At 48.7% G+C, this 27606-nt stretch overlaps 1 protein-coding gene across 1 annotated transcript in view; it reads left to right on the top strand.

Moving 5' to 3' along the window:
- The window catches only part of WDR45B (WD repeat domain 45B), a 34320-nt gene extending 6925 nt beyond the window's left edge, over positions 1–27395 (top strand). The window contains exons 3-10 of the mRNA XM_001168446.6: positions 10928–11029; positions 14694–14781; positions 16482–16576; positions 20164–20354; positions 22837–22922; positions 24574–24675; positions 25326–25447; positions 25941–27395. Coding sequence (XP_001168446.2) covers positions 10928–11029; positions 14694–14781; positions 16482–16576; positions 20164–20354; positions 22837–22922; positions 24574–24675; positions 25326–25447; positions 25941–26047 — 893 coding nt within the window. The 3' untranslated portion in view covers positions 26048–27395. The remainder of the gene's footprint in view (positions 1–10927; positions 11030–14693; positions 14782–16481; positions 16577–20163; positions 20355–22836; positions 22923–24573; positions 24676–25325; positions 25448–25940) is intronic.
- Positions 27396–27606: the final 211 nt, after the last annotated feature.

Here is a 27606-nt window from a genome sequence, read left to right as displayed (position 1 = left end):
AAAATTCATTTTTCTTTGATTTTTTTTCGCTTTTTTTCCACATGTGTTACAGAAAATACCTCTTGGAGATATATATATATCTATCTCTGACGTTGTCTCGCTCTGTTGCCCAAGCTGGAGTGCAGTGGTGTGATCTCGGCTCACTGCAAGCTCCGCCTCCCGGGTTCAGGCCTTTCTCCTGCCTCAGCCTCCCGAGTAGCTGGGATTACAGGCACCTGCCACCACGCCTGGCTAATTTTTTTTGTATTTTTGGTAGAGACGGTGTTTCACTGTGTTAGCCAGGATGGTCTTGATCTCCTGACCTCGTGATCCGCCCACCTTGTCCTCCCAAAGTGCTGGGATTACAGGCATGAGCCACCGCACCCCGGCCACCTCTTGGATTTTTAAGGAAGCTTCATAGTATCTGCATTGCTTCTCCTAGTGTGCAGAGTGGGAGCCTCTCTATGGAGGCTCTTCAGACCCACAATCAGGTGGAGAAGATTTGAGTTCTGCCTTAGCAGGTGAAAGGAGGGCAGGAGAGAGATTCTGGTTCCTGAGGGCCTAACACACCCAATATTATAACAAAAGATTGTAACAAGGTCTGGGAGTTACGAGCCAGGAACTGTGGGTGAAAACCTGTATGTGTCTCTCTCATAACACCACAACAGCATATTAACAACTGCTTCCTAATTAATGAAGTGTTTACAGTAAATTCAACATTTCTTATAAAAATGAGTTTGACGGCCCGCACGGTGGCTCACGCCTGTAATCCCAGCACTTTGGGAGGCTGAGGTGAGCAGATTGCCTGAGCTCAGGAGTTCGAGACCAGCCTGGGCAACACGGTGAAACCCCATCTCTACTACAAATACAAAAAGTTAGCCAGGCGTGGTGGCGCATACCTGTAATTCAAATTACTGGGGAGGTTGAGGCACGAGAATCACTTAAACCCGGGAGGCCGAGGTTGCAGTGAGCCGAGATTGCGCCACTGCACTCCATCCTGGGCGACAGAGCAAGACTCCGTCTCAAAAAAAAAAAAAAAAAAAAAAACCCAGACAAGAAACATCTAAAACTTCTAAATTCCAGAAAAGTATACCATTGTCATGGTTTAGCTCATCACACACATATACCCGGTCCTGTGCGTCTGCCAGCTCGGCTGTGTCTGGGGCAGGCTGTCCCTGAGCTTAGCATGCAGTGAGTTCTCACATGTGCATGTGTGGTGTGCTCCCGTTTCCAGCTTATGTGAGTAGATAGGCCCTAATGTGAAATGGATACAGTAGGGCCACACTGTCTTTTTGATGGCACATTTAAACAGTTTGGCTCTGCACTTACAGACTCATCTGCTGCTCTGCGTCTGGCAGCTTACAGTTTAACAATGAAGAGCAGGCCAGGCCTCTAATCCCAGCACTTTGGGAGGCCAAGGTGGGCAGATCACGAGGTCAGGAGATCGAAACCATCCTGGCCGGCACAGTGAAACCCCATCTCTACTAAAAATACAAAAATTAGCTGGGCCTGGTGGTGCGTGCCTTTAATCCCAGCTACTCGGGAGGCTGAGGCAGGAGAATTGCCTGAACCAGGGAGTTGGAGGTTGCAGTGAGCCGAGATCTCGCCACTGCACTGCAGCCTGATGGCAGAGTGAGACTCTGTCTCAAAACAAAAAAAAAGAAAAAAATCCCAGTGAAGAGCAGCAGCAGACTTGCCCTTGTTCCTTTTTAATTGTAGCAGTTTGCTTTCCTGAGTGGTGGGGAAGGAAGCCTGCATGACAGTGTGTCCTGGATCTGGGCTTGTGGCATGGTTCTCTCCAGGGTGACTGTGCATTGAGTAAGGAGACTGTGGGCTCTGAGCAGGCTGCTGCTTCCAGATACACCTTCTGCCACTTGGCAGGAATGGGAAGCTGGTAGTTCAGGGAAGCCTTCTTGGGGATCCCTGCTCCTTCAGTCTTGGGGGGCAGTGTTCTCCAACCCTGCTCCACGACATAGGTCTTGCATCCATTGTACACCCAGGTTTGTTCTTTCCACACACACAGCCCAGCAGCCCACCTGACCCGACCCACACACAGCCCAGCAGCCCACCTGACCCGACACACACACAGCCCAGCAGCCCTCCCGACCCACACACAGCTCAGCAGCCCACCTGACCCGACACACAGCCCGGCAGCCCTCCCGACCTGACACACACACAGCCCGGCAGCCCACCTGACCCGACACACACACAGCCTGGCAGCCCTCCCGACCTGACACAGCCCAGCAGCCCGCCAGACCCGACACACACACAGCCCGGCAGCCTCAGCACATCTAGCTTCACAACAGGTCCTGCAGGCTTCGTGCTGTGTGCTCACCCAGCGTGCCAGGTGAAGGTGCTGGAGAAATGGGAGGCCTGCAATGTGTAGGTAGCAGGTGGTTCCTGCAGGTGGGGAGGGTACAGAGGTGGTGGGTAGCTTTGGGAAGGAGGTGGAAAGGGGAAGTTTGGTAACCTGGTGGTAGAAGGTTAAATTGGTAGAGCCTTGTGGAGTAATTTGGCAAGCTGTGTTCATTATAGATGTACTGTTTGGTGCCAGTATACCAATATTACTTGCAATGCTGTTTCCAAGAGTGGAAAATTGGAGAACCCGAATGACTTTCCTGAAAGGGGTGATTACTGTGGTTGTGGCACATCCTCACAATGGTGCTTCATGCGGTAAGAATGCCGAGACCAATCTGAATCCTCATGTGGAGAGATGGCCATGGCATTGTTAAAGGAAAAAGAACGTAGAGAATAGCATAGATGGTGTTACAGGAACAAAATATCTATGCACAAAGTTTAGAACATACGTGGCCGGGCAGAGTGACTCATGCCTGTAATCCCAGCACTTTGGGAGGCCGAGGCAGGTGGATCACGAGGTCAGGAGATCGAGACCATCCTGGCCAACATGGTGAAACCCCATCTCTACTAAAAATACAAAAATTAGCCGGGCATGGTGGTGGGTGCCTGTAGTCCCAGCTACTTAGAAGGCTGAGGCAGGAGAATCACTTGAACCCGGGAGGCGGAGGTTACAGTGAGCCGAGATCGTGTCACTGCACTCCAGCCTGGTGACAGAGCGAGACTCTGTCTCAAAAAAAGTACATAAATGATGTTGTTTCACAGTGTTTTCTACTTTATGCTTTTCTGTGTTGTTTTATAGAAATGATGCATAATTTTTATAATGGGAAATAAGGTTTTCTTTAAAAATAAAACTCCACGGAAATAGGAACGAGAAACAGGGACTGCACGACATGACAGAGGCAAAAATAAAAAGGTTATTAGCCTCAAGTGCTAGAATGGTTGATTTTCACTCATTTGTATAAAGTGATTCATTTTTCAAGCATCTCTTAGTGGAATAGAAGTTATGCCGGTATTCAGACATCCCCTTTCCCCATTTTCTTTTATTAGTTTCTTGTGTTTTGCAGCAGGCTCTGTTGGGAGAGTCTGGGCCTGTCAAGATGTGGTGTAATTATATATTTTGGTTTTCACCCTGGCCGGTAACTCCCACAGACCTGGTTAGTCTTTTTGTTACAATATTGGCCCTCAGGGGAGGCCTCTGACCTTCTCCTACTCCCCTTTCACCCTAACGTGTCCTGTCTCCCCACCACCACCCCACCTTCCTTCCTTCCTTTCTTTTCTTTTTTCTTTCTTTCTTTCCTCCCCTCCCCTCCCCTCCCCTCCCCTCCCCTCCCCTCCCCTCCCCTCCCTTCCCGTCCCCTCCCCTCTTCTTTGACAGAATCTCTCCCAGGCTGGAGTGCAGTGGCTCCATCTTGGCTCACTGCAACCTCCACCTCATGGGTTCAAGCGATTCTCGTGCCTCAGCCTTCCAAGTAGCTGGGATTACAGGCACATGCCACCACACCCGGCTACGTTTTTTTGTTTGTTTTGTATTTTTAGTAGAGATGGGGTTTCACCACGTTGACCAGGCTGGTCTCGAACTCTTGACTTCAAGTTATTTGTCTGCCTCGGCCTCCCAGAGTGCTGGGATTACAGGCATTAACCACCACACCCCCACCCTTTCTAATTGTGGGTCTTAAGACCCTCCCCAGAGAAGGCCGTACCCTCTGCCCCTGGGGAAGGAATGCTGATATCATGAAGCTTCCATAAAATCCCAAGGAGACGGGGTTCAGAGAGCTTCACAGAAGCTTTGCGTCCTCCCCCTAATTCCTTGCCCTATGCATCTCTTCATCTGTATCCTTTGTAATATTCTTTGTTATAAACTGGTAAACATAAGGAAGTGTTTCCCTGAGTTCGGTGAGCCGTGCCAGCAAATTGAACCCAAAAAAGGGGTCACGGGAACCCCAACTTGAAGCTGGTCAGTCAGAAGTTTTGAAGGTTCTAACTTGTGACTGGTGTGTGGTGCAGTCGGTCTTGGGGACTGAGCCTTCAACCTGTGGGATCTAATACTGTCTCCAGGTAGATGGTGTCAGAACTGAGTTAGAGGAAGCCCAGCTGGGGTTTGCTGCGTGGTTTCTGCTTTAGTCACAGAAGTCTTCTGTGTTGGTGATTGTGTGAGAATAGAGACCATGATTAGAGGAGAGGGTTTTTCTCTGTACCACAAGGACTGGAGTGTACCTCAAGTTTTCCTCAGCTGATGTTTAGTAGGAGCCTGTTTTGTGTCCTACACAACCTATTGCTGCAATTTTAGTTGCTGTTACAGACAAGTCCGACCGCCAGGGACCCTTAGAGATGTAGACGCTGACATCCTGGGCAGGCTTGGGCATTTCTTCTTTTTGTGGGTATAAAATGTTCCAGGAATAAATAAATGCTCGGTGCTGTGAAGTAAAACCAGCACTCAGGCAAAAGTTTAATTCTCTCAGTAAGGCAATTTACTTCGGCAGAAGGGTGCCCCTTGCATCAGTCAAGATGGCAAGAGCACAGAGAACAAAGGAGACCAGGGGGTTTTTATCCTGAACGCAGTCCCTATCTCTGTGTCACTCCCCTATGGGCTGGGGTCGGACTGCACAATCTGAGCTGACCCAATAGGCTACTTGTACATACTTTTCTAAATATAGAAGGGGAGGGGGACGTGAGGTACAGAGGTGGAGCGTGTGAGACGTGCAGTTTCGGGGGAACAATGTGTACAGGTAACCAAGGGAACAGGTGTGAGTTATTGATTAGAGTTGACGGGAAGCGGGTAGGCTGTTTACAGTAACTAGGGGCAAGGAAGAACAAGAAAGTCGAGAACAAAGGATAAGGAAGTTAACAGGCTAAATAAACCCTTTGAAGAGAAACTCAGAAAGATTTATTGTATCTTACATTTTTCTGTAACAACGAATGTCTTTTGTAATATTTCAGTACCAGCCCTTGGGATCTGGAACATAGAAAGCTCTGAATGTAACCCTGGTCTTTCTGAGGGGAGACCCTTTCCCCCTCTTCAGCTGCAGGAGGTGGGGGTCAGGTACTATGGGAGAATCTCTTTGGCGGGGTTTAGAAGTCCTCTCTAATTCCTGAAGTTTGGCTTTTACCTTTGATTACTTCTCATTCCAGGAAAGGCCTTAACTCTCCTTCTCTGCCTCTTCACTTGATTCTGAAAAATCTGTTTTTCTTTTTTTTCTTTCCATTTTTAAAACCCAGAGACCGCATAGCTAACTGTGCCTGTGACTGACTGTGTTTGTCTTCTTTTTTTTTTTTTTTTTTTGAGACGGAGTCTTGCTCTGTCACCCAGGCTGGAGTGCAGTGGCGTGATCTCGGCTCACTGCAACCTCCACCTGCCGGGTTCAAGTGATTCTCCTGCCTCAGCCTCCCGAGTAACTGGGACTACACAGCTGGCTGATTTTTGTATTTTTATTTTTTATTTATGTATTTATTTGAGAGACGGAGTTTCACTCTTGTTGCCCAGGCTAGTGACGCGATCTCGGCTCACTGCACCCTCTGCCTCCTGGGTTCAAGTGATTCTCCTGCCCCAACTTCTCGAGTAGCTGGGATTATAGGCATGCGCCACCACACCTGGCAAGTTTTGTATTTTTAGTAGAGACGGGGGTTTTCCATGTTGGTCGCGCTGGTCTTGAACTCCCGACCTGAGGGATCCACCTGCCTCGGCCTGGCCTCCCAGAGTGCTGAGATTATAGGTGTCAGCCCCTGCACCCAGCCAACATTTCTTTACTTAACCATTAGCTAGAATCACATCTTGCTAAGGGAATGACTTGTTGCTTTTAGAACTTGAAAAGACGGCTGCGCACAGTGGCTAATGCCTGTAATCCCAGCTCTTTGGGAGGCCGAGGTGGGTGGATCTCCTGAGGTCAGGAGTTCGAGACCAGCCTGGCCAACATGGTGAAACGCCGTCTCTACTAAAAATACAAAAATTAGCTGGGTGTGATGGGCGCCTGTAATCCCAGCTACTTGGGAGGCTGAGGCAGGAGAATCACTTGAACCCAGGAGGTGGAGGTTGCAGTGAGCCAAGATCGCACCACTGCACTCCATCCTGGGCAACAAGAGCAAAACTCCATCTCAAAAAAAAAAAAAAAAAAAAAAAAAAGAACCTGAAAAGACTTATGATATAATCAAGCATTAATAACTTTATTAATAAGCCTAAGATCATGTAGTTTATAAAAGGGCTAAACATTGTCTCTCGGTTAAATAGTGTTTGAAGAGTACATTAGTGACCTTGACATAATTCTCAGGTCACTCAGATGTGTTTCTAAAACTTACTGAACCTACATTGAGGAAATAGTTACACTTCTAACACCTGGGGCAAAGAAGGTCTTCAGTGGCAGCATTTTTTTAAAAAAAAAATTATGGTAAAAAATTATGTAAAATAAAATTTACCATCTTAACCATTTTTAAGCGTATAGATCAGTAATGTTAAATATATTCACATTGTTGTTAAACAGACCTCTAGAATTTCATCTTGGGAAGCCAAACTCTACATCCATCAATTCTGTCTCCCGTGTCTCCTAGTAACCACCATGCTACTTTTCTGTCTCCATGAACTTGACTGCTGTAGGGACTTCCTGTGAATGCCATCATATATGCCTGGCTTATTTCACTTAGTGTAGTGTCCTCTAGGTTGATCTCTGTTGCAGCCTGTGTCAGAATTTCAGGCCGGGTACCGCAGCTCACCCCTGTAATCCCAGTGTTTTCAGAGTCTGAGGCAGGAGGATTGCTTGAGGCCAGGAGTTTGAGACCAGTCTGGGCAACATAGTGAGACCTTATCTTGAAAAAATAATAAATGAGAAATATTGTTTCTGTTTAAGGCTGAATAATAAATCACTGCACGTATGGAGCACGTGCTGTTTGTTCATTTCTCCATCTGTGGACACTCGGGTCCTTCTGCATCTTTGCTATTACAAATGATGCTGCTACAAGCGTGGGTGTGCAGGTGTCTCTTCCAGACCCTGCCTTGAGTTCTTTGGCTTATATGACTAGAAGTGGGATTGCTGGATCATATGGTAACTTTGTTTTTTTTGAGACAGAGTCTCGCCCTGTCGCCCAGGCTGGATGGAGTGCACTGGCGAGATCTCGGCTCACTGCAGCCTCCGCCTCCCGGGTTCAAGCAGTTCTCCTGCCTCAGCCTCCCGAGTAGCTGTGATTACAGATGTGCCCTGCCACTCCTGGCTAATTTTTGTATTTTTAGTAGAGACAGGGTTTCACCATGTTGGCCACAATGGTCTTGATCTCCTGACCTCGTGATTCGCCTGCCTCGGCCTCCCAAGGTGTTGGGTTTATGGGTATGAGCCACTGCATCTGGTCATTTGGTAACTTTTTGATTTATAAAAATCAGCCTTTTTTTTTTTTTTTTTTTTGAGATGGAGTCTCACTGTGTCACCCAGGCTGGAGTGCAGTGGCACAATCTCGGCTCACTGCAACGTCCGCCTCCCGGGTTCAAGTGATTCTCCTGCCTCAGCCTCCCAAGTAGCTGGGATTACAGGCACCTGCCACCACGCCTGGCTAATTTTTTTGAATTTTTAGTAGAGACGAGGTTTCACCATGTTGGCCAAGCTGGTTTCAAACTCCTGACCTCAAGTGATCTACCTGCCTCGCCTCCCAAAGTGCTGAGATAACAGGCATGAGCCACCACGCCTGGCCTTTTTATTATTTTTTAATTGAGGGAGCGTCTCACTGTGTTGCCCAGGCTGATCTTAAACTCCTGGCCTCAAGTCATCATCCTGCCTTGGCCTCCCAGGGTGCTGGGATTATAGGTGTGAGTGAGCTGCTGTGCCCAGCCTCTTTTTAATTTTTTGAGGATCTGCCATACTTTTTTCCAGAGCAGCTGCATCAGACAGTGCATGAGAGTTCCCATAGCTTCATATCTTGGCCAGTACTTGTTATTTCCTGGGTTAAAAAACAATATTAGCCATCCTCTGCAGTGAGCCCTGTTCTCATCACTGCACTTGCCTGAGCAACACTGTCTCAAAAAAAGAAAAAAAATTAGTCATCTTCATGGGTATGAGGTGGTGGGATCTCATTGTGGTTTGGTTTGGATGTCTCTGATGCCTAATGAAGTTGAGCATCTTTCTTTGTACTTGTTGGCCATTTGTAAATTATCTTTGAAGAAACACTACTCAAATCCTTTGCCAATTTTAAAATCAGATTATTAATTTTTTTATTGTTGAGTTGTAAAAGTCCTTCATATATTCTGGATATTACGCACTTATCAGATGTGTGGTTTGTAAATATGCTTTGCCGTTCCATAGGTTGTGTTTTCATTCTGTTGATTGTGTCCTTTGGTGCACAAAAGTTTGATGTCCCAAAAGCACATTGCCCGTGCTGGGTTTGTTTTTTTTTTTTTGAGATGGAGTCTCCCTCCTTCGCCCAGGCTGGAGTGCAGTGGTGCAATCCTTGCTCACTGCAACCTCTGCCTCCCGGGCTCAAGCGATTCTCCTGCCACAGACTCCTATATAGCTGGGATTACAGGCGCCTGCCACCACAGCCGGCTAATTTTTGTATTTTTAGTAGAGACGGGGTTTCACTATGTTGGCCAGGTCGAACTCCTGACCTCAAGTAATCCACCTGCCTCAGCCTCCCAAAGTGCTGAGATTACAGGCGTGAGCCACTGCAGCCGGCGAATTTTTTAATTTTTATTTTTGGTAGAGAAGGGATTTCCTTATGTTGCCCAGGATGGCCTTGAACTCTTGGGCTCAAGCAGTCCTCCCACCTCTGCCTGCCAAAGTGCTGGGATTACAGATGTGAGCCACTGTGCCCGGCTGCCTTGAATTTTAAATATCTCGAAGATCGAGCTGAGGAACTTTTGAGTCATTTCGTGCAGCTGTGACTGGAGAGATAGAGCTCATGGTCATTGCAGACACAGAAGTGGGTGGGTGGATGGTCCTCCTGAGTTATGTGAACCATACAGAACGTGGGAGTCATTGCAGACAGACAGCTGGGTGGACAGTCCTGAGTTACGTGAACCATACAGAACATGGGAGTTTCTCATCAGTGTGCCCCTGTTGCTCCCCTCAGAGAGCATTGGTCATCCTTTTGTCATGGAAGACCTCTGAAAATCTGTGGACATTTTCCTCTTACGTAATTCATGAACAGTTGGGAGCATTTCAGACTTCGGTGGCTCACACTTACAATCCCAGCATTTTGGGAGGCTGAGATGGCAGGATTGTTTGAGACCAGGAGTTCACGACCAGCCTGGGCAATACAGTATGACCTCGCCTCTACAAAAACTTTTCTGAAAAAATTAACCAGGCGCGGTGATGTGTGCCTGTAGTCCCAGCTACTCGGGAGGCTGAAGCAGGAGGAGTCCTTGAGCCCGGGAGTTTGAAGCTGTAGTGAGCTGTGATCACTTCACTGCACTCAAGCCTGAGCAACACAGCAAGACCCTGTTTCTTAAAAAAAAAAATAAAAAAAAAAAAAAAAGGAAATGATAAAAGTCACTCAGCTTTTGCATTAAAGTTTTGTGGGGTTTTTTTGGTTTGTTTTTATTTTTGTTTTTATTTATTTATCTTGAGATGGAGTCTCGCTCTGTCACCAGGCTGGAGTGCAGTGGTGTGATCTCGGCTCACTGCAACCTCAGCCTCCGGGGTTCAAGTGATTCTCCTGCCTCAGCTCCTGAGTGGCTGGGACTACAGGTGCCTGCCACCACGCCAGCTAATTTTTGTATTTGTAGTAAAGACAGTGTTTCACCATGTTGGCCCAGATGGTCTCAGTCTCTTGACCTCATCATCTGCCCGCCTCAGCCTCCCAAGCATTAAAGCTTTTAGTATGCTTTCTTGGAGTTGACAGGTTTTGCCACCTCTTGAAATGTGAATTCAAGTATTTCATACATTTTGCTGAGTTAGCTTCCTAGGGTGTTGTGTCCTCAGCCTTTATGAAACAGTGAACATGATGACAGTAAACTGAGAGAAGTTGGAAACCTAGCACTCACTATTTTTTTTAGCCAGTCACCTTTCTCATTTCTGATGATAGTTAGATATAAATTGCTGATTAAAAATGAGTCCTGTAGGCCGGGCACAGTAGTTCATGTCTGTAGTCCCAGCATTTTGGGAGGCCGAGGCGGACTGATCGCCTGAGTTCAGGAGTTTGAGATCAGCCTGGCCAGCATAGTGAAACCCCATCTCTACTAAAAATACAAAAATTAGCTGGGCATGGTGGCACATGCCTGTAGTCCCAACTACCTGGGGAGGCTGAGGCAGGAGAGTGGCTTGAACCCAGGAGGTGGAGGTTGCAGTAAGCCGAGATCGCGCGACTGCACTCTAGCCTGGGTGACAGAGCAAGACTCCGTCTCAAAAAAAAAAAAAAAAAAAAAAGAGTCCTGTATTCCCAGCTACTTGGGAAGCTGAGGCAGGAGGATCATGTGAGCCCAGGAGTTCAAGGCTGCAGTGAGCTGTGATTGTACCTGTGAATAGCTACTGCATTCCAGCCTGGGCAACACAGTGAGATCTTGTCTCTTACAAAAAATAGAAAATTGCTGCGTTACCTGTCTTGACTTTCTCTTTTCTTTTTTATCGTAAAATATACATATTAACTTGTAACATTTGTCTTTTTAAAACTATCATTTCAGAATTTCTAGAAGGAGGAGTTGGCCATGTTGAAATGTTATTTCGCTGCAACTATTTAGCTTTAGTTGGTGGTGGAAAAAAGCCGAAATACCCTCCCAACAAAGGTACTGTAATTGTGTATTGAAGAATCATGCCTCACGTGTCCCACCCAGTCTTTTTTTGAATGTGTTTATGTTTGTGGCCATGTGTGATTTTCCCTAGTAGGTCTGTGAAATATCCAGGACTGGTCACTGGGGAGGAAGCAGGCGGAGAGGGCACCAGGTCTCTGTTCCCATAAGGAGCGCCTAAAGAGCATCACTCACTTGCATTGTCATAGAACACGTGCTTTTCAGTCAGTAAACGGAAAACGGGTCTGCTGCACCTTAGGTTGACATCGTAAATGTCATGAATTCATTTTAAAGCAAGGTAGAAGGATTTTTTTTCTTACTGAGAGCCATTGACTTGAACATTAGTTTCATAGCCACGTAGAACAAAACACCAGTTGGGCTCTGGGTTTCGGGATCTATTTGTCGGAGTGGGAGTACGTGTGTGTATGCAGATGACGTGGCATAAGAGCTCTGGCCCTTTTAAGTAGAGGGAGGAGTAGATAGCTTTCCTGACAGCCGTGTGCCTCATGCCAGCTTAACCTCGCTGTTGGTTGAGGAAAGAGGGCTCAAGGCGAAAGATCCAGGAATGGAGGGCAGAACACAGGGAAGAGGTGGGAGGCAGGAGGCAGGAGGTGGGCTGGGGATGGGAGGCGGGAGGTAGGCTGGGTGGGGGAGGTGGGAGGCAGATCTGGGGGAGGCTTGAATGCCAGGTAACGTGTGGCCAGGAAGGAGATGCCGTCAGATCTGTGTTTTGGGAAAGTTCTGGTCTAGATGCAGTGCATGAGGTGAGTGAAGAGACACCAGAGGATGGGGCAGGCGTGGGAAGCCCCCGTTTATGGGGAGAGGCAGGAAAAGTGGAGCAAGCATCCTCGTCTGAGCCCAGTGCCAGGCGGGAGGAGGCCTGAGAAAAGCCATCTGGTTCTGGTGACATTGAAGGCCACCGGTGGTCTCAGAGGATGACTGAGTGGGAGCCCAGTGGTGGGTGGGTAGGGTGGGAGGAGGTGAGGAGGGAAGGAGAGGCTCAGTGAGGGAGGCAGTTCAGAATCAAGACCAGGATGGGGCTCTGGGGGCGCCGCATGCCAAGTGGGAAGTGAGTGGGTGAACTAGGATCTGGGTGATATCACGTACTTAGGAATAGAATAGCCCAGGTCAGATCAGGCACAAAAGGATTGTGTGGAAAGGCAGAAGGTTCCAGATGACTCGTGACAAGCTTTGGGGCCCAGCTCACAGTTCTCAGCAGAGCCCCGTGAACTGCGTGAACATGAACGTGCGGAAGAGAGACCACACTCGGGTGAGGACTGGCCCTGCCTGATACATTTATTTTTGTTTGGAATTAGGAACAGAGAAATGAAATGGGAAGAGATTATCGGTAGGAAAAACAGTGGAAGACAGGGCTTGAGATCTTGGCCTTTGAGCGGTTCTGTAATCTCACAAGGTTTGTCTGTGCCAGCTTTAAAGCAGAGTTGAGAGTGGCTGCTAGCATAGCCCAGAGGGGCAGAGGCCTGTGGCTTGTGAGTCCTCTGGAGGAGCCCACCCAGAAGGGACAGCGGAGGTTCCACAGAGAGAGCAGGGCAGGATTTGCAGGAGAATGACTTTCCCTGGCTAATTGGGGATGGGCAGAAATCCTGCTGGTGAATTGGTCTGTGTCTTGTCATGGAGAACTTCATTGACCATTAAGGAGGAAAGGAAGCTTCTAGATGGAAGTCAGGAGGCCTAGAGGGCCGCCTCCCTTGCCCTACCTCTGGCACTGCTGGGGGACCCCAGGTGCTAACAAGGGAGCCATTTGTATGAGATAATCTCAGGTCTCATTCTCATTATAAAGTTTCTAAGAGGTGAAAAAGCCTTAGAAACTTCACAGACTTAGAAGAAAGCAGTATTCAGCAGGTTTTTGAGTAAATGTACTTTTTGTAGCGTTTAAAGGTACTTTTTTTTACTAGTAAACTTGATTTTTATTTATTTAGTTTTGAGACAGGGTCTCACTGTATTGCCCAGGCTGGAATGCAGTTGCGCAGGCCTGGCTCACTGCAGCTTCTGCCTCCCCAGGCTCAGGTGACCCTTCCGCCTCTTCCACCTCAGCCTCCCGAGTAGCTGGGACTACCGGAGCGCCCACCACAGCCGGCTACTTTTTGTATTTTTAGTAGAGACAGCGTTTCCACATGTTGCCCACGCTGCTCTCAAACTCCTGAGCTCCATTGATCCGCCTGCCTCTGCCTCCCAAAGCGCTGGGATTACAGGTGTGAGCCGTCACACCCAGCTGTGTTTTTTGTGTGTTTTTTTGAGACAGGGTCTCCCTCTGTTGCCCAGCTTGGAGTGCAGTGGGGTGATCATAGCTCACTGCAGCCTCAAACTCCTGGACTCAACCTGAGTAGCTGTGACTAATTTTTAATAACTTTTTTTTTCAGAAATGGGAGTCTCACTATGTTGCCCAGGCTGGTCTTGAACTCTTGGCCTCAAGCGATCTCACACCCCAGCCTCCCAAAGTGCTGGGATTACAGGCGTGAGCCACCGCACCCATCCCTCTTGTGGTTCTTCAAAAGCACGGTGCTGGTTGGCATTCTCATCCCTAAAGCTTGTCGGTACATTAGCCCTTAGAACACAAACTGCTAATTTATGCTAATAGAATGTTGCAATGTTAGCAGGCAAACAAGACAGAAGAAATTTTGAACTTAAAAAGGAGCAGGGGCTGGGTGCAGTGGCTCACACGTGCAGTCCTAGCACTTTGGGAAGTTGAGGTGGGCAGATCACTTCAGCCCAGAAGTTCGAGACCAGCGTGGGCAACATGGTAAAACCCCATCTCTACCAAAAATACAAAACTTAGCTGGGCATGGTAGTGCATGCCTGTAGTCCCAGCCATTTGGGAAGCTGACGTGGGAGAATCTCTTGAGCCTGGGAGGTCAAGGCTGTAGTGAGCCAAGATCGCGCCACCGCACTCCAGCCTGGGCGAGAGAATGAGACCCTGTCTCAAAAAGAAAAACAGAAAAAGAGGAAGAACAACCCAGGACCTTGAGTGGAGTGAGGAACTCGTTGGCCCTGATTTGTGTCCCTCTGATTTCACTTTAAAACTGAAACCTTCCTTCCTGATGCAGGTTTATTTGCAGCACTTTTAACATCAGTACCTATGGTCAGGCTTGCCTATGGGCTCAGTCAGGTGGAATCAAGGAAGGTCAGGGAGAGGAATGTAACCAGGCAAGGGCAAGGGTTGGCAGAGAGAGATGAACGCGCTCAGCGCGCCTGTGTGCGAGGCCAGTGGGTCGCCTGAGACTGGGACCGGGCTGTGCGCACTGAGAGAGGAACGGGCGGGGAGGGAGCAATGGTTGGCAGAGAGAGATGAATGCGCTTAGCGTGCCTGTGTGTGAGGCCAGTGAGTGGGTCACCTGAGAACAGGACCGGGCTGTGCACACTGAGAGAGGAATGGGCGGGGAGGGAGCAAGTGGGCAGCCAGCTACCAAGAAGGGGAGACACTTTGAGTGGGGAAGGTGCCCGAGGGCGGATCCCTGGCACAGCTCACGGTTTGAGTTGTACCCCAAGGCCTTCCAGGTGCGGGTGTGTGTCTGAGGCCTGAGGGTGGGCGCAGCTGTGCCAGTGGAAAGAGAAAACACCTTAGGCGTCAAGCTGGCATCGCTGCATCCCAGCACCATGGCCTGTTTATGACTGCATTCATTTCTTCTTGCTGATATTTCAGTAATGATCTGGGATGACCTGAAGAAGAAGACTGTTATTGAAATAGAATTTTCTACAGAAGTCAAGGCAGTCAAACTGCGGCGAGATAGGTGGGTTTGGTGTCAGTAATTTTTTAAAGTGGTATTTCACTTTCTCTAAAGATGGCTGAAATACTTTTCTATTTTTGGCAGAAAAATGTTTAGGAAATGATGTATTAAAATGTTGGCCCTGGTTTTTATGACCATAAGGATATAAAGATTATTTATATTGCTGCAAGAAAGGCAGCGAATTGTGTTTGTTTCCAGGGCTCCGCTGGAGGTAAGTAGGTGGTGGCGTGGATGACGTGCGCCACAGTGGACCAGCCAGTGGGTCTCACCATGGTGAGTTCTGTCCCATTCCGACATGTGCAGAGCTGAGGACATGAGTTTTGAGCCTTGAATTACCCTGGGGTTTTAGCCCCTGCTTTGCCAAATGCTGCCTCTCAATAAAGGTTTTCGGTTTGAAGGTAAAGGAAAATTGAATTTTCTGTGTTGAAAGTAGCAGGTGGCTCTGTCAGCCATGGCCTCAGGGGCGTTTAGGGGGAATATGGAAGTTTGTCCTAGTACGTTGAGCAAGATAGCGCAGAGTTCGTTCATTTGGGTTTTTATTTAATATGATTTGCATATTTTACTCTAAGATTTCCATCTCTGTCGGCTGTGGGAGGACAGCAGCCAAGCAAGTTGGATGTAAACAGAGGTCATTTCACCTCCCTGCCTTTTTTTTTTTTGGAGTTAGAGTCTTGCTCTGTTGCCAGACTGGAGTGCAGTGGCACAATCTCAGTTCACTGCAACCTCTGCCTCCCAGGTTCAAGCAATTCCTGCCTCAGCCTCCGGAGTAGCTGGGACTACAGGCGCACACCACCAAGCCCGGCTGATTTTGTATCTTTAGTAGAGACAGGGTTTCACCATGTTGGCCAGGATGGTCTTGATCCCTTGACCTCATGATCCACCCGCCTCAGCCTCCCAAAGTGCTGGGATTACAGGTGTGAGCCACTGCGCCCGGCCAACTTTCCTGCATTTTTGTGTGGGTTTGTCATTTTAATAACGTCAATATTTAAAGGCCCTTAGTAATGCAAATGTGGCCGGGCACCGTGGCTCATGCCTGTAATCCCAGCACTTTGGGAGGCTGAGGCAGGCGGATCACAAGGTCAGGAGTTAGAGACCAGCCTGGCCAACCTAGTGAAACCCCATCTCTACTAAAAATACAAAAATTAGCTGGGCATGGTGGTGCACGCCTGTAATCCCACCTACTCAGGAGGCTGAGGCAGGAGAATCGCTTGAACTCGAGGTGGAGGTTGCAGTGAGCTGAGGTTGTGCCACTGCACTCCAGCCTGAGCGACAGAGTGAGGCTCCATCTATAAAATAAAAAGTAATAATAATGCAAACGCTTGAGCCAGATCGAGGATCTTCTACTTTCAGACTTTTCTTATTTTTTCCAGACACAGTAGCATAAAAATATCACTTCTGTGTGTTTTGCTCGGTTCTGAACCTAGATGGAGTGTTTGATGATGTCTCTCTGAACCTCAGAGACGTCTCTTAGGCTGACCTTCACCCAGGCGAGAAGCACTCCCTCAGCAGAGCCAGCCCACGTGCACTCGCCGAGCTCCAGGCCTGGCGCTGGCTACCTGCCTCCAGAGCTTTTTCTTCAGGAACGCTCCTTTTCTGTGTGGTATTTTCAGTGTTTCTCAGTTTCAGTATGATAAGAACAGGAGCATAAAATGTTTGGGTTTGACTCTTGAGGAAAGCAACTCTGATCATGTTTTTCTTTCCAGAATTGTGGTGGTTTTGGACTCCATGATTAAGGTGTTCACATTCACACACAATCCCCATCAGTTGCACGTCTTCGAAACCTGCTATAACCCCAAAGGTGAGAGATTGAGCAGATGGGTGGCGATGGGAAATGGGTCCACATGGAGATGCCTGTGCTGGGCACTCCCTTCTCTAAGCAGGTCTCTGAGCAAAGTGCTTGGCGAGAGCAGTCCTGAGCACAGAGGGGCCTCCAGAGGAGATGGACCTTCCAGGACCCACAGCTCAGCATCCCCAAACTACCTTCTGACCAGAGTCACAGAGTGGGGGCCCCTGTCCCCTCCCACCCAGTGACTGTGGGCTCTCAGAACCTCCACAGTGAACCAGGAACCTATGTTTTCACCACTTCGGGAGCCACTGAGTTCTGGACTCAAGCCTTTCCTTCCCTTGTCTTCTGAATTGGAGGATTGATTGTGTTTGACTTTGTCATTTATTGTACCATCTTCATATCTTTTTATATTGGGGGTTTTGCCTCTGGCTTTGTTAGGGTAAAATTTACAAAAAACTGACTCGTTTTAAGAATACCATTTGTGGCCGGGCGCGGTGGCTCACTCCTGTAATCCCAGCACTTTGGGAGGCCGAGGCGGGCGGATCACAAGGTCAGGAGATTAAGACCATCCTGGCTAACACGGTGAAACCCTGTCTCTACTAAAAATACAAAAAATTAGCCGGGCATGGTGGCGGGCACCTGTAATCCTAGCTACTTGGGAGGCTGAGGCAGGAGAATCACTTGAACCCAGGAGGTAGAGGTTGCAGTGAGCCGAGATCACACCATTGCACTCCAGCCTGGGCGATAGAGCAAGACTCTATCTCAAAAAAAAAAAAACTTCAATAAATTTCCGTCATTGTAAACAGTTGTGTAGCCACCGTCACAGTCAAGACAGAACAGTCGGCCGGGCGCAGTGGCTCATGCCTGTAATCCCAGCACTTTAGGAGGCCAAGGCGGGCGGATCACGAGGTCAGGAGATAGAGAGCATCCTGGTCAACATGGTGAAACCTCATCTCTACTAAACATACAAAACTTAGCTGGATGTGGTGGCGGGTGCCCATAGTCCCAGCTACTTGGGAGGCTGAGGCAGGAGAATCGCTTGAACCCGGGAGGCGGAGCTTGCAGTGAGCGGAGATTGTGCCACTGCACTCCCGCCTGGGCGACAGAGTGAGACTCTAAAGAAAAAAAGAACAGTCTCATCTCCTGGAAAACTTTCTTGGGACAGTCCCCTCCCCACTCAACCCTCAGGTTTTGTTTTTTTACATGTATTTGTCCTCTGTGTGTGTGTATGTGTGTTACTTTGTTGGTCCCTTCGGCCGTGTTTTGGCTATTAGGAGGAGTGTCGTGCATGTTCCCATAGCAGCCTTTGTGTGGGTAGTTTCATGTCTCTTGGGTCGATCCTGAGGGTTCGACTGCCCGGTCACAACCATGTTGTGGTTGTGTCTGACTCTATAAAATGCGGCCGTTTATTTTCCAGAGTGGCTGTGTCCTCCTGCGTCTCATCCATGATTTATGAGTGCTCCAGCATTGTCGGCCTTTCTAGCTGTAGCCGTTCCGTGCGCGTGTGATGATATCTCACTGGTAACGGCATCTCCTTGTGGTTTTGGTTTGCATTTCTCTGAGGACTGGCGGTGGCAACATCTTTCTCTGTGGTTCTTCCCTTTCGAGATCTTTTGGGAAGTGCCCCAGATGTTTTGCCCATTTTTTAGCCAGTTGTTAATCTTATAATGAGATGTAAGAATTTTTTTTTTTTTTTTAATATGAGATGGGGTCTTCCTCTGTTGCCCAAGCTGGAGTGCAGTGGCATGATCTCGGCTCACTGCAGCCTCTGCCTCCCAGGTTCAAGCAGTTCTCCCACCTCAGCCTCCTGAGTAGCTGGGATTACAGGCACACCACCATGCCCGGCTAATTTTTGTATTTTTAGTAGAGACGGGGTTTTACCATGTTGGCCAGGCTGGTCTTGATCTCCTGACCTCAGGTGATCCACCTGCCTCGGCCTCCCAAAGTGCTGGGATTACAGGCGTGAGCCACCGCGCCCAGCCCCATTTTTTTTTTCGTTTTTTGTTTTTTTTGGAGATAGAGTCTCGCTCTGTTGCCCAGGCTGGAGTGCAGTGGTGCGATCTCAGCTCACTGCAACCTCCGCCTCCTGGGTTCAAGCGATTCTCCTGCCTCAGTCCCCCAAGTAGCTGGGATTACAGGCACCCGCCACCACGCCTGGATAATCTCTGTATTTTTAGTAGAGACAGGGTTTCATTATGTTGGCTGGTCTCAAACTCCTGACCTCAGGTGATCGGCCTTCCTTGGCCTCCCAAAGTGCTGGGATTACAGGCATGAGCCACTGCGCCCGGCCGTAAGAATTCTTTATATGTTGTAGATTTAGCCTTTTCCCTGGCACACTTATGCAAGTATTGCTAAAAGATTTCTTTTATGTTTTCTTCTACACATTTGGTAGCTTTTCACCTAAAGTTAAATCTTCGATCCATTTCAAGTACATTTTTGTATTCAGTGTGAGGCACACGCCTGGGTTCCTTTCTGTTCTATGTGGATATCTAAGCTTGGTACCTTTGTTTTGATTAAATAAATACAAGGTTTTTTTTCTGGACTTTTTCTTCTCTTCCATTGATCTGTGTTTCTGTCTTTATCCCAGTACCATCCTGCCTTGATAAGAGGTTTAAAGTAAATCTGAAATTAGGTAATATAAGTCTTGCAATCTTCTTCTTACTTTACAAAAAAAAAAAAAATTTGGTCACGCCTGTAATCGCAGCACTGTGGGAGGCCAAGGCAGGTGGATCACAAGGTCAGGAGATTGAGACCATCCTGGCTAATATGGTGAAATCCCATCTCTACTAAAAATACAAAAAATTAGCTGGACATGGTGGCAGGCGCCTGTAGTCCCAGCTACTCGGGAGGCTGAGGCAGGAGAACGGCGTGAACCTGGGAGGCGGAGCTTGCAGTGAGCCGAGATCATGCCACTGTACTCCAGCCTGGGTGACAGGGCCAGACTCCGTCTCAAAAAAATAAAAAATTTGGGCTGTTCCAGTGCCTTTATTTTCCCTTATAATTCTTAGTATCAGCTTGTCTTTCTTCAAGAACCCTTTCTGAGAGGTTAGCTGTGATCACACTGACTGTAGATGAGTTAGATAGTAATAGCCAATCTTCCAGCCCACGATCACAGACCAGCTCTCTCTCAGATCTTCTGTGGTCTTCCTTTGCAAGATGTTACAGTCCATGGATAGGTCTTGTACATCTGTTAACTTATTCCTCCGTTTTTTAATATTTTTACGCTGTTGCTGATGGAGCAGCTTTTAAATTTTATCATTTTGCATTGCATTTTCGGTGGCGCGTACCCTGACGGACGGACAGTTGGTAAAGTCGTTAATTTTGCATTGCATTTTCGGTAGCGCGTACCATGATGGATGGACAGTTGGTAAAGTTGTTCAGCACATGTCTTGATTATGAGGAGGTCTCATGCGAGGTAGCTTTGCTTAGCCCTCTCATACTCTTTATTTACAATGAAAAGTCTTTAAATTGAATTTGTGGTTCTGATATTTATAAATGATATACATCTATTTTTTCGGAGAACTTTGGGGGCAGAAAGTGGACTTTGGCTGTGAGAAATCAAAGGCAGTTCTTGATTGGTGTCCTCTGTCTCCACGCAGGCCTCTGTGTCCTTTGTCCCAATAGTAACAACTCCCTCCTGGCCTTTCCGGGCACGCACACGGGCCATGTGCAGCTCGTGGACCTGGCCAGCACGGAGAAGCCACCTGTGGACATTCCTGCACATGAGGGTGTCCTGAGCTGCATTGCACTCAACCTGCAGGGAACAAGAATTGCAACTGCATCCGAGAAAGTAAGTGTGCCACTCACCTTGTTGGTGTCGTGCCTCCTGGAGCAGCAGGCTCAGCAAAATGGCCATTCCCTGTATCAAGACTCAAAAGGCAGTGGGCCTGCCCCAACCTGGAGCCCCTCAGGGGCCTGTGGACCTGGCTGGTCATGTCACCAGACAGGTTGAAGTCTTCACAGGTCGTCTTGTGCCCAGGGACTGGTTTTATTTCTAATTATTTACAAAGCAGTGTCTTGTAAAATATGATAAGCCAAAGAAACAGGGCCAGGGGCAGTGGCTCAACCTGTAATCCCAGCAATTTGGGAGGCCAAGGCAGGCGGATCACTTGAGGTCAGGTGTTTGAAACCAGCCTGGCCAAGATGGTGAAACCCCGTCTCTACTAAAAATACAAAAATTAGCCAGGCATGGTGGTGTGTGCCTGTAATCCCAGCTACTCGGAAGGCTAAGGCAGGAGAATCACTTGAACCCAGGAGGTGGAGATTGCAGTGAGCCGAGATCATGCCACTACACTCCAGCCTGGGTGACAGAGTGAGACTCCGTCTCAAAAAAAAAAAAAAAGAAACAAAAATACGTCCACATCCAAGTTGATTACAGTGATCAGATATGACAGCTTTGTCATATTCTCATAGATTTTGCAGAACCACTCAACTTCTGTGCTCCTGTCTTCACAGCCTGATAACACACAGCTCAAAACCCTTTTTTACCTGCTTAGTTACGTGTCTTCATTGAATTACCACCAGATTGTAACTGAAAATATTGACGTATTGGACACATTGTCCTTTGATTTGCGAGGTCAGAAGAACTGTTAATTTTTTAAAATAATTTTAAATCTGGGGTTCTTTATACTTCTTTTTGCCTGAATTCAGATTTTTACAAAGAAAATTGGTATCTTTTACTATAGTTTTCATTGAAGACTGCAAACCCAGTGTTACTTTGTAGGAAATTATAAATTGTTAAGGAGGTGAGACCGCAAGCCGGTGATGGTATCCGTTTGTGGGCACAGTGCACTGAGGTTCAGTGCGGCCCTGCTCCTACCCTTTCACGCGGTGCCAGTGCCAGGGTCACTCCTCAGCACGTGGGGACACGCGGCTTGGGGCGTGTCCCGCTCACTCCTGGGACTCAGCTGAGAACAGGTTTAGTTATTTCTAGGTAGTTTTTGTTTTGTTTTGTTTTGTTTTTTGAGATTGAGTTTTGCTCTGTCACCCAGGCTGGAGTGCAGTGGCGTGATCTCAGCTCACTGCCACCTCCACCTCCTGGGTGCCAGCGATTCTCCTGCCTCCATCTCCCGAGTAGCTGGGTGACAGGCACCCACCGCCATGCCTGGCTAATGTTTGTATTTTTAGTAGAGACGAGGTTTCACCATGTTGGTCAGGCTGGCTTGGAACTCCTGACCTCAGGTGATCCACCCGCCTCAGCCTCCCAAAGTGCTGGGATTACAGGCGTGAGCCACCGCACCCAGCCCTTTAGGTAGTATTTTTTAGAATGGTATTATATTAGCAACAAAATAGATATAATTTTGTATGAATTAGAAATACGGTTCCTCTATATTTTTGGTACATTTTTTCTTACCCTTTTTATCTTTAGATTCTCCATCCCCACCTCCCTGCAACTTTTCTTCTTTAGATAGAATCCCCGTTACAAATGTGGATGCTTCTCTGCTTCCTGCTTTCTTAGCCTCAGCGGTGCCCTCCGGGTTAGCCAGGTAGATGGGATTACGCAGAGCTTTGCAACATCTGTGACCCATCCTGTGCTGTCGGCAGTCACCCCGTGAGGCTGCTCCTGCCTTGTCCCCCACAAGCTGGCTCCTTACTGCACCCCCAGGAGTAGGGGCTGCTGGGTTGAAGGATATAAAGATTTTTTGTTGGATGTTGTCAGAGTGTTTGACAAAAGATGCAGCAGTTCTCGTTTTCCCAGCTGTCAGAATCAGCTGAAGAGTCCTCCTCGTTCTGGAGGAGATGTTAAAAACTTCCCTGAGGTCTTGGGCACCTCTTTCTTGGGAAAGCCAGCATAGCTGACATGGATGGGTTTAAGTCCTTTTATTTATTTATTTATTTTGCCTCACCTTTTTGATGGCCGGATTCCCGTGCTGCTTTTCTTAGCTATCTGAGGGACTTAGGATTCGGACAGTGCTTCTCAGATGAGCTCCCTGTGTAGCAGGAGCAGGGAGCCTGGGCCTGGGTGTTCCTCCTGGGTCTCAGCCAGGGATGCGGGCGTCCAGGGTCAGTCCACCCTGCCCGGTCAGGAGGTTGTCTCTGGAAGCCTCTCTTGACTTGTGCCCAGTGCCGTGGGACCAGGAGCCACCAACCAACTCGTTCTCAGGGGCACAACTGTGTGCTGGCAGTTGGAGGAGAAAGTTAAGAAGTCGATGATGTGGGTGAGTTTGAGAAAAGCTTGTGTGGACTAATGGATTTGTGAATGTGAGTCGTTTCAAAAACTAACGAAAAAGTTTTGAATCTTTGATAATGAAACACTTCACTGTTTTTCAAAGGGGACGCTTATAAGAATATTTGATACTTCATCAGGGCATTTAATCCAGGAACTGCGAAGAGGATCTCAAGCAGCCAATATTTACTGGTAAGGGCACCTCCAACTTCACCGGAGAAGAACTTTGGGCTGACAGCACGGAAGTGGGCCTTTGGGATTTGGGAGAGGGGGTAGGAGCAGCCACCCTCCCCCGCATAAGGCCAGAGGAGGGAGAAGCTTGGGCTGCTAGGGGGTTGGGTTTCAGCTTTTTAAATTGTGATTAAGTTTAAGTTTTTATCGTGGGAAATTACACAGAAGTAGAAAGAATGTCATAATTAACCCTGCTTCAGCATTTATCAGTATTTGATGGTTTTCATTGTTGGTGGGTTTTTTTGTTGTTTTTTGGGGGGTTTTATTTTGAGGGAAGGTCTTGCTCTGTCGCCCAGGCTGGAGTGCGATGACGCTGTCACAGCTCACTACAGCCTCGACCTGGGCCCAAGCGATTCTCCTGCCTCAGCCTCCTGAGTAGCTGGGACCACAGTTGTGCACCACCACGCCCGGCTAATTGTTGTGTTTTTGTAGAGGGGTCTCGCTGCTGCCCTGGCTGGCGGGCTTGGGTTCATCCCTGTTTATTTTTAGTCTTTCTGCTGTTTTTGCCAGTTTCATCTCGTCACCAGCGCTCTGGCTTGTGTTTAAGGCAATGCTGGAGACCATGTTGGTTTGTCTGATTCCAGCCTGTTACAGTCTGAGAGGCCACACTGCCGCCCCACAGTGGTGTCCCTACAGCCCCCGGGTGTCTAGTGCTGAAGCCCTACTTGGGTAGCATCTCATGCCCTGTGGTCACGGCCAGGAGGCCTGGTGCCTCCCCCTTGGCTAGTATTGAGCAGCGTTTGGGTCTTTGAGATGAAAACGTAATTAATATAGCCGGGCGCAGTGGCTCCCGCCTGTAATCCCAGCACTTTGGGAGGCTGAGGCAGGTGGATCACCTGAGGTCAGGAGTTCGAGACCAGCCTGGCCAGCATGGCGAAACCCCATCTCTACTAAAAATACAAAAATTAGCTGGGCGTGGTGGCGCGTGCCTGTAATCCCAGCTACTAGGCAGGGCTGAGGCAGGAGGATCGCTTGAACCTGGGAGGTGGAGGTTGCAGTGAGCCAAGGTCGTGCTACTGCGCTCTAGCCTGGGCAACAGAGCGAGACTCTGTCTCAAAAAAAAAAAAGAAAGAAAAGAAAGAAAGAAAATGTCATTAATTTATAAATACGGCAGCTTTATCTGTGAGGTCCTGGGCCTTGTGGTGTGCATAGCACACCCCTGTCTGCTCCTAGAACAGACAGCACGCGGCCAATGCCTGCCCCAGCCCAGCTGACCTCCGTAGGGGCAGCCTGCACCTCCTGAGGCCAGGATCATTGGAGAGAATGTGTGTTTCTCACCCGAGTCTTGTGAGAGCAGCCCTGAGCGGCATGTGGGGGGTGGTCTGCAAGAAGTCCCTTCCCTCTCCCAGACACACAGCTCAGCAGCTGCATTTGTGGGGCACCCAAGGAAAACTTGCCGTGATACACTGGATTGTGGCTGTGGCACTGTGGCTTCAACCTGTGGTGCTGTGGGCATGGTTATCGGCTTGTTAAAGAAAGGGCAGTATTCAGAATTGGCACCTCCAGAGTGGGAATGTTGAGGTGTTCCACAGTGTCGACAAGTGCTGTGGGTTAAGTCTCTGGACTCCTCCACATCCACACAAGGCCTGAGCTGTGCTGGTTTTCTCTGCAGCATCAACTTCAATCAGGATGCGTCCCTCATCTGCGTATCCAGCGACCACGGCACAGTGCATATTTTTGCAGCTGAAGATCCAAAAAGGAATAAACAGTCCAGGTAGGTGTTAGGATGCCTGCTGGGGAAAAGCCGGGGGATGAGAGGAGTCCCCAGTGTTTCAGTGTGGACGGGACAGGCCCCCCACGCCAGCAGGGTGGTGTGGACAGACCTCATATGCTATCAGCACTGAAATCTTTTTCATTTAATTTGATATTTGTTGGGGTTTAAAAATCAGTGCAGGCTGGGCACAGTGGCTCATGCCTGTAATCCCAGCACTTTGGGAGGCCGAGGTGGGCAGATCACCTGAGGTCAGGAGTTCGAGACCATCCTGGCTAACATGGTGAAACCCCATCTCTACTAAAAATACAAAAACTAGCCGGGCGTGGTGGCGGGTGCCTGTAATCCCAGCTACTCGGGAGGCTGAGGCAGGAGAATCGCTTGAAGCCGGGAGGTGGAGGCTGCAGTGAGCCGAGATTGCGCCCCTGCACTCCAGCCTGGGCTACAGAGCGAGACTCCGTCTCAAAAAAAAAAAAAATTTTTTTAAATAAAATTGTACAACAGGCTTTGTCATGCATGGCAAAAAAAAATTCATTAAAGCTCAAACCATATGAAGAAGCATTTTAGTATTTTCAGCAGCATATTCTGAGCTTACGCAGGTGATTTTTTTTCCTGTAAACTTTGAACCACCCTTTCTTTTCTTGTCTTCACAGTTTGGCCTCAGCCAGTTTCCTTCCAAAATACTTCAGTTCCAAGTGGAGTTTCTCCAAGTTTCAGGTTCCCTCAGGCTCTCCGTGCATTTGTGCCTTTGGAACAGAGCCAAACGCCGTCATTGGTGAGTGGTCCTTCCTGGAGAGAACGTCCCCACCCACCCCACCTGGGCTCCATCCACTGAGCGTCAGACCCAACTTCCCATAGATGTCCCAGCACCGCGCTGTGGCACCGATGGCCGCCCAGTTCCCTTGTTTCTCCTGTGGGCTCTGTGTGTCCCGCTTACGGTCTGCACGGCCATTTGGGATGTCAGCCCCCATCCCTCCAGTTTCCCCCAGGAAATCACTGGGACAGGTCTTCCAATGTTTGTATAGATGACCAAGAATGTTTCTTAACCCTGTAGCCAACACTGGGTGATTAGATGCTCACCCCAGGACCGTCAGGATTCCCGGCCACGGTGCCGACCGAATGCATTCAGTGGGGACCTGGGGCCTTTCAGGGCTTTCAGAGCAGCTGCCTGGCTCCAAGAGGCCCTTTGCAGTTCAGCTCAGTGGGACTCGTTGCTTTTAACTTGAGGGAAAGAAACACACAGGTAAAATGGTCTCCTTCTATCCCAGCAATTTGTGCAGACGGCAGCTACTACAAATTCCTGTTCAACCCCAAGGGGGAGTGCATCCGAGATGTCTACGCGCAGTTTCTAGAGATGACCGATGACAAGCTGTGACTCCAGCTGGGGGCGCCACAGCACCCACCACCTGCCGCCTTCAGGCTCTCGGGGCTGGTGCCAGTGCCCCAGGGGCCTCCTGGGCCACGGGCTGGAGGGGCTGCCCAGGGACCTTGGTCTCGAAGCCATACGTGGTTGTCTGCTTTCCTAAGGACTCCCATTTCCAGTATTAAAGAGAGAATCATCATCAAGGCACCGTAGGTAACTCAGTGGCTGTGACCAGCTCGACTGGCGGCCACTGGCTGTTCCCATGAGTTCAGCTGTGACGTTAGCTTCAGTGGCTCCGCCGCATCCTCACACTGACGGGGGCTCCATACGGACCTGGGGACTGGGCTGAGAGGGTGGACGAGTTCAGGTTTGTTTTTGCAGCAGATTCCGTCGTTCTTACTGAGTCTGCAGCGGGGAAGTGAACAAGTGTGCAGATGTAAGTTCTTACATGATAAGCAGATTGAATAGAACACCAGCAGCTTGCCTTAGAAAAGGAGAAAGGAATTCCTTTTCCCGCCCGAACATGAAGAAAAGCGACCTGACCCTGTAGAGAGAACACAGTGTGAATGTTTCCCCTCGTGTGAGCCCAGCCTGTGGTCTTCTCCATACCCGCAACGTGGTCACCTGTGCCCGTGACGTCACCTGTGCCCGTGCGTGGCGTCCCCGTCTCCGTTGGGGCCATTAGAATGAGGCAGACACCAGGCCACTCTAGAAGCCGGGCCGTCACACCTCAGGCGTGTGCGGGGCGGGGACGGGGGGTCTCCTGGTTACATTTTGGATTAAATCTGTTTCCCGGTTATGTGTAGGGAAAAACAAGAGTGATGCACGAACTTTGAACATTCGTTATGGGGGAAACATCCTTTAACTTCGGGGTCGTCTACCAGAGCAGGGTCTGGGAGGGCCCATGCAGTTCCCGCTGGTGTGGAGGGAAATGCCCTGGTCTGGCCTCCGAGCCCCCAGGTCCACCGTCTCCCCTCGCCTCATTTATAAGAATAGCTACACACTAACATTTTGGGAAGGAAAGGCACATAACTTTTTTTAACATTTGGTAACTAAAATAGGTTATGGGCTCTACATTGTCAGCTACTTGGGATATATATTTAATTTTCTTAAATTCCCGTTAAACTCTATTTTATGGTTTTGATTTCAGATTGCAAACATGTAAAACCTGCGTAGCAGCGAGTTCTCGGTTTTGCCGGTTTCTTTAGTTCTTTACTGTCACTGTCATGTAATCAGCTAATTCTCTGTGTGGATGTTGCTGTAAAGTATGCATGTTCCTTTTATGTGTATTTAATCATGATTAATTTTGCACACTTATTTGTAATGTTTCTTTTAAATAAAAGTGACTAATTTTGTTGTACTCTGGACCTGTAATGGGAAGTAGAATTGTGTGTTATGAAGCCAAACACTCTTCCCCTTGCTGTGAGAATCTGGTTGGAGTGTAGGCTTCAGAACAGCCTGTGGGCCTGAAGAGGCGCCGGCCTGTGACAGGACAAGGTGGAAGCCAGGGCCACTGGGTGCGGAGCCTGGAGCTTCACTCCCTGTGTCGGGGATGGGACGGCCTGCCCTCC

This window comes from Pan troglodytes, chromosome 19 (assembly GCF_028858775.2).
Source record: "Pan troglodytes isolate AG18354 chromosome 19, NHGRI_mPanTro3-v2.0_pri, whole genome shotgun sequence".
Taxonomy (NCBI): Eukaryota; Metazoa; Chordata; class Mammalia; order Primates; family Hominidae; genus Pan; species Pan troglodytes.
This window is presented reverse-complemented; position numbering and strand designations above follow the sequence as displayed.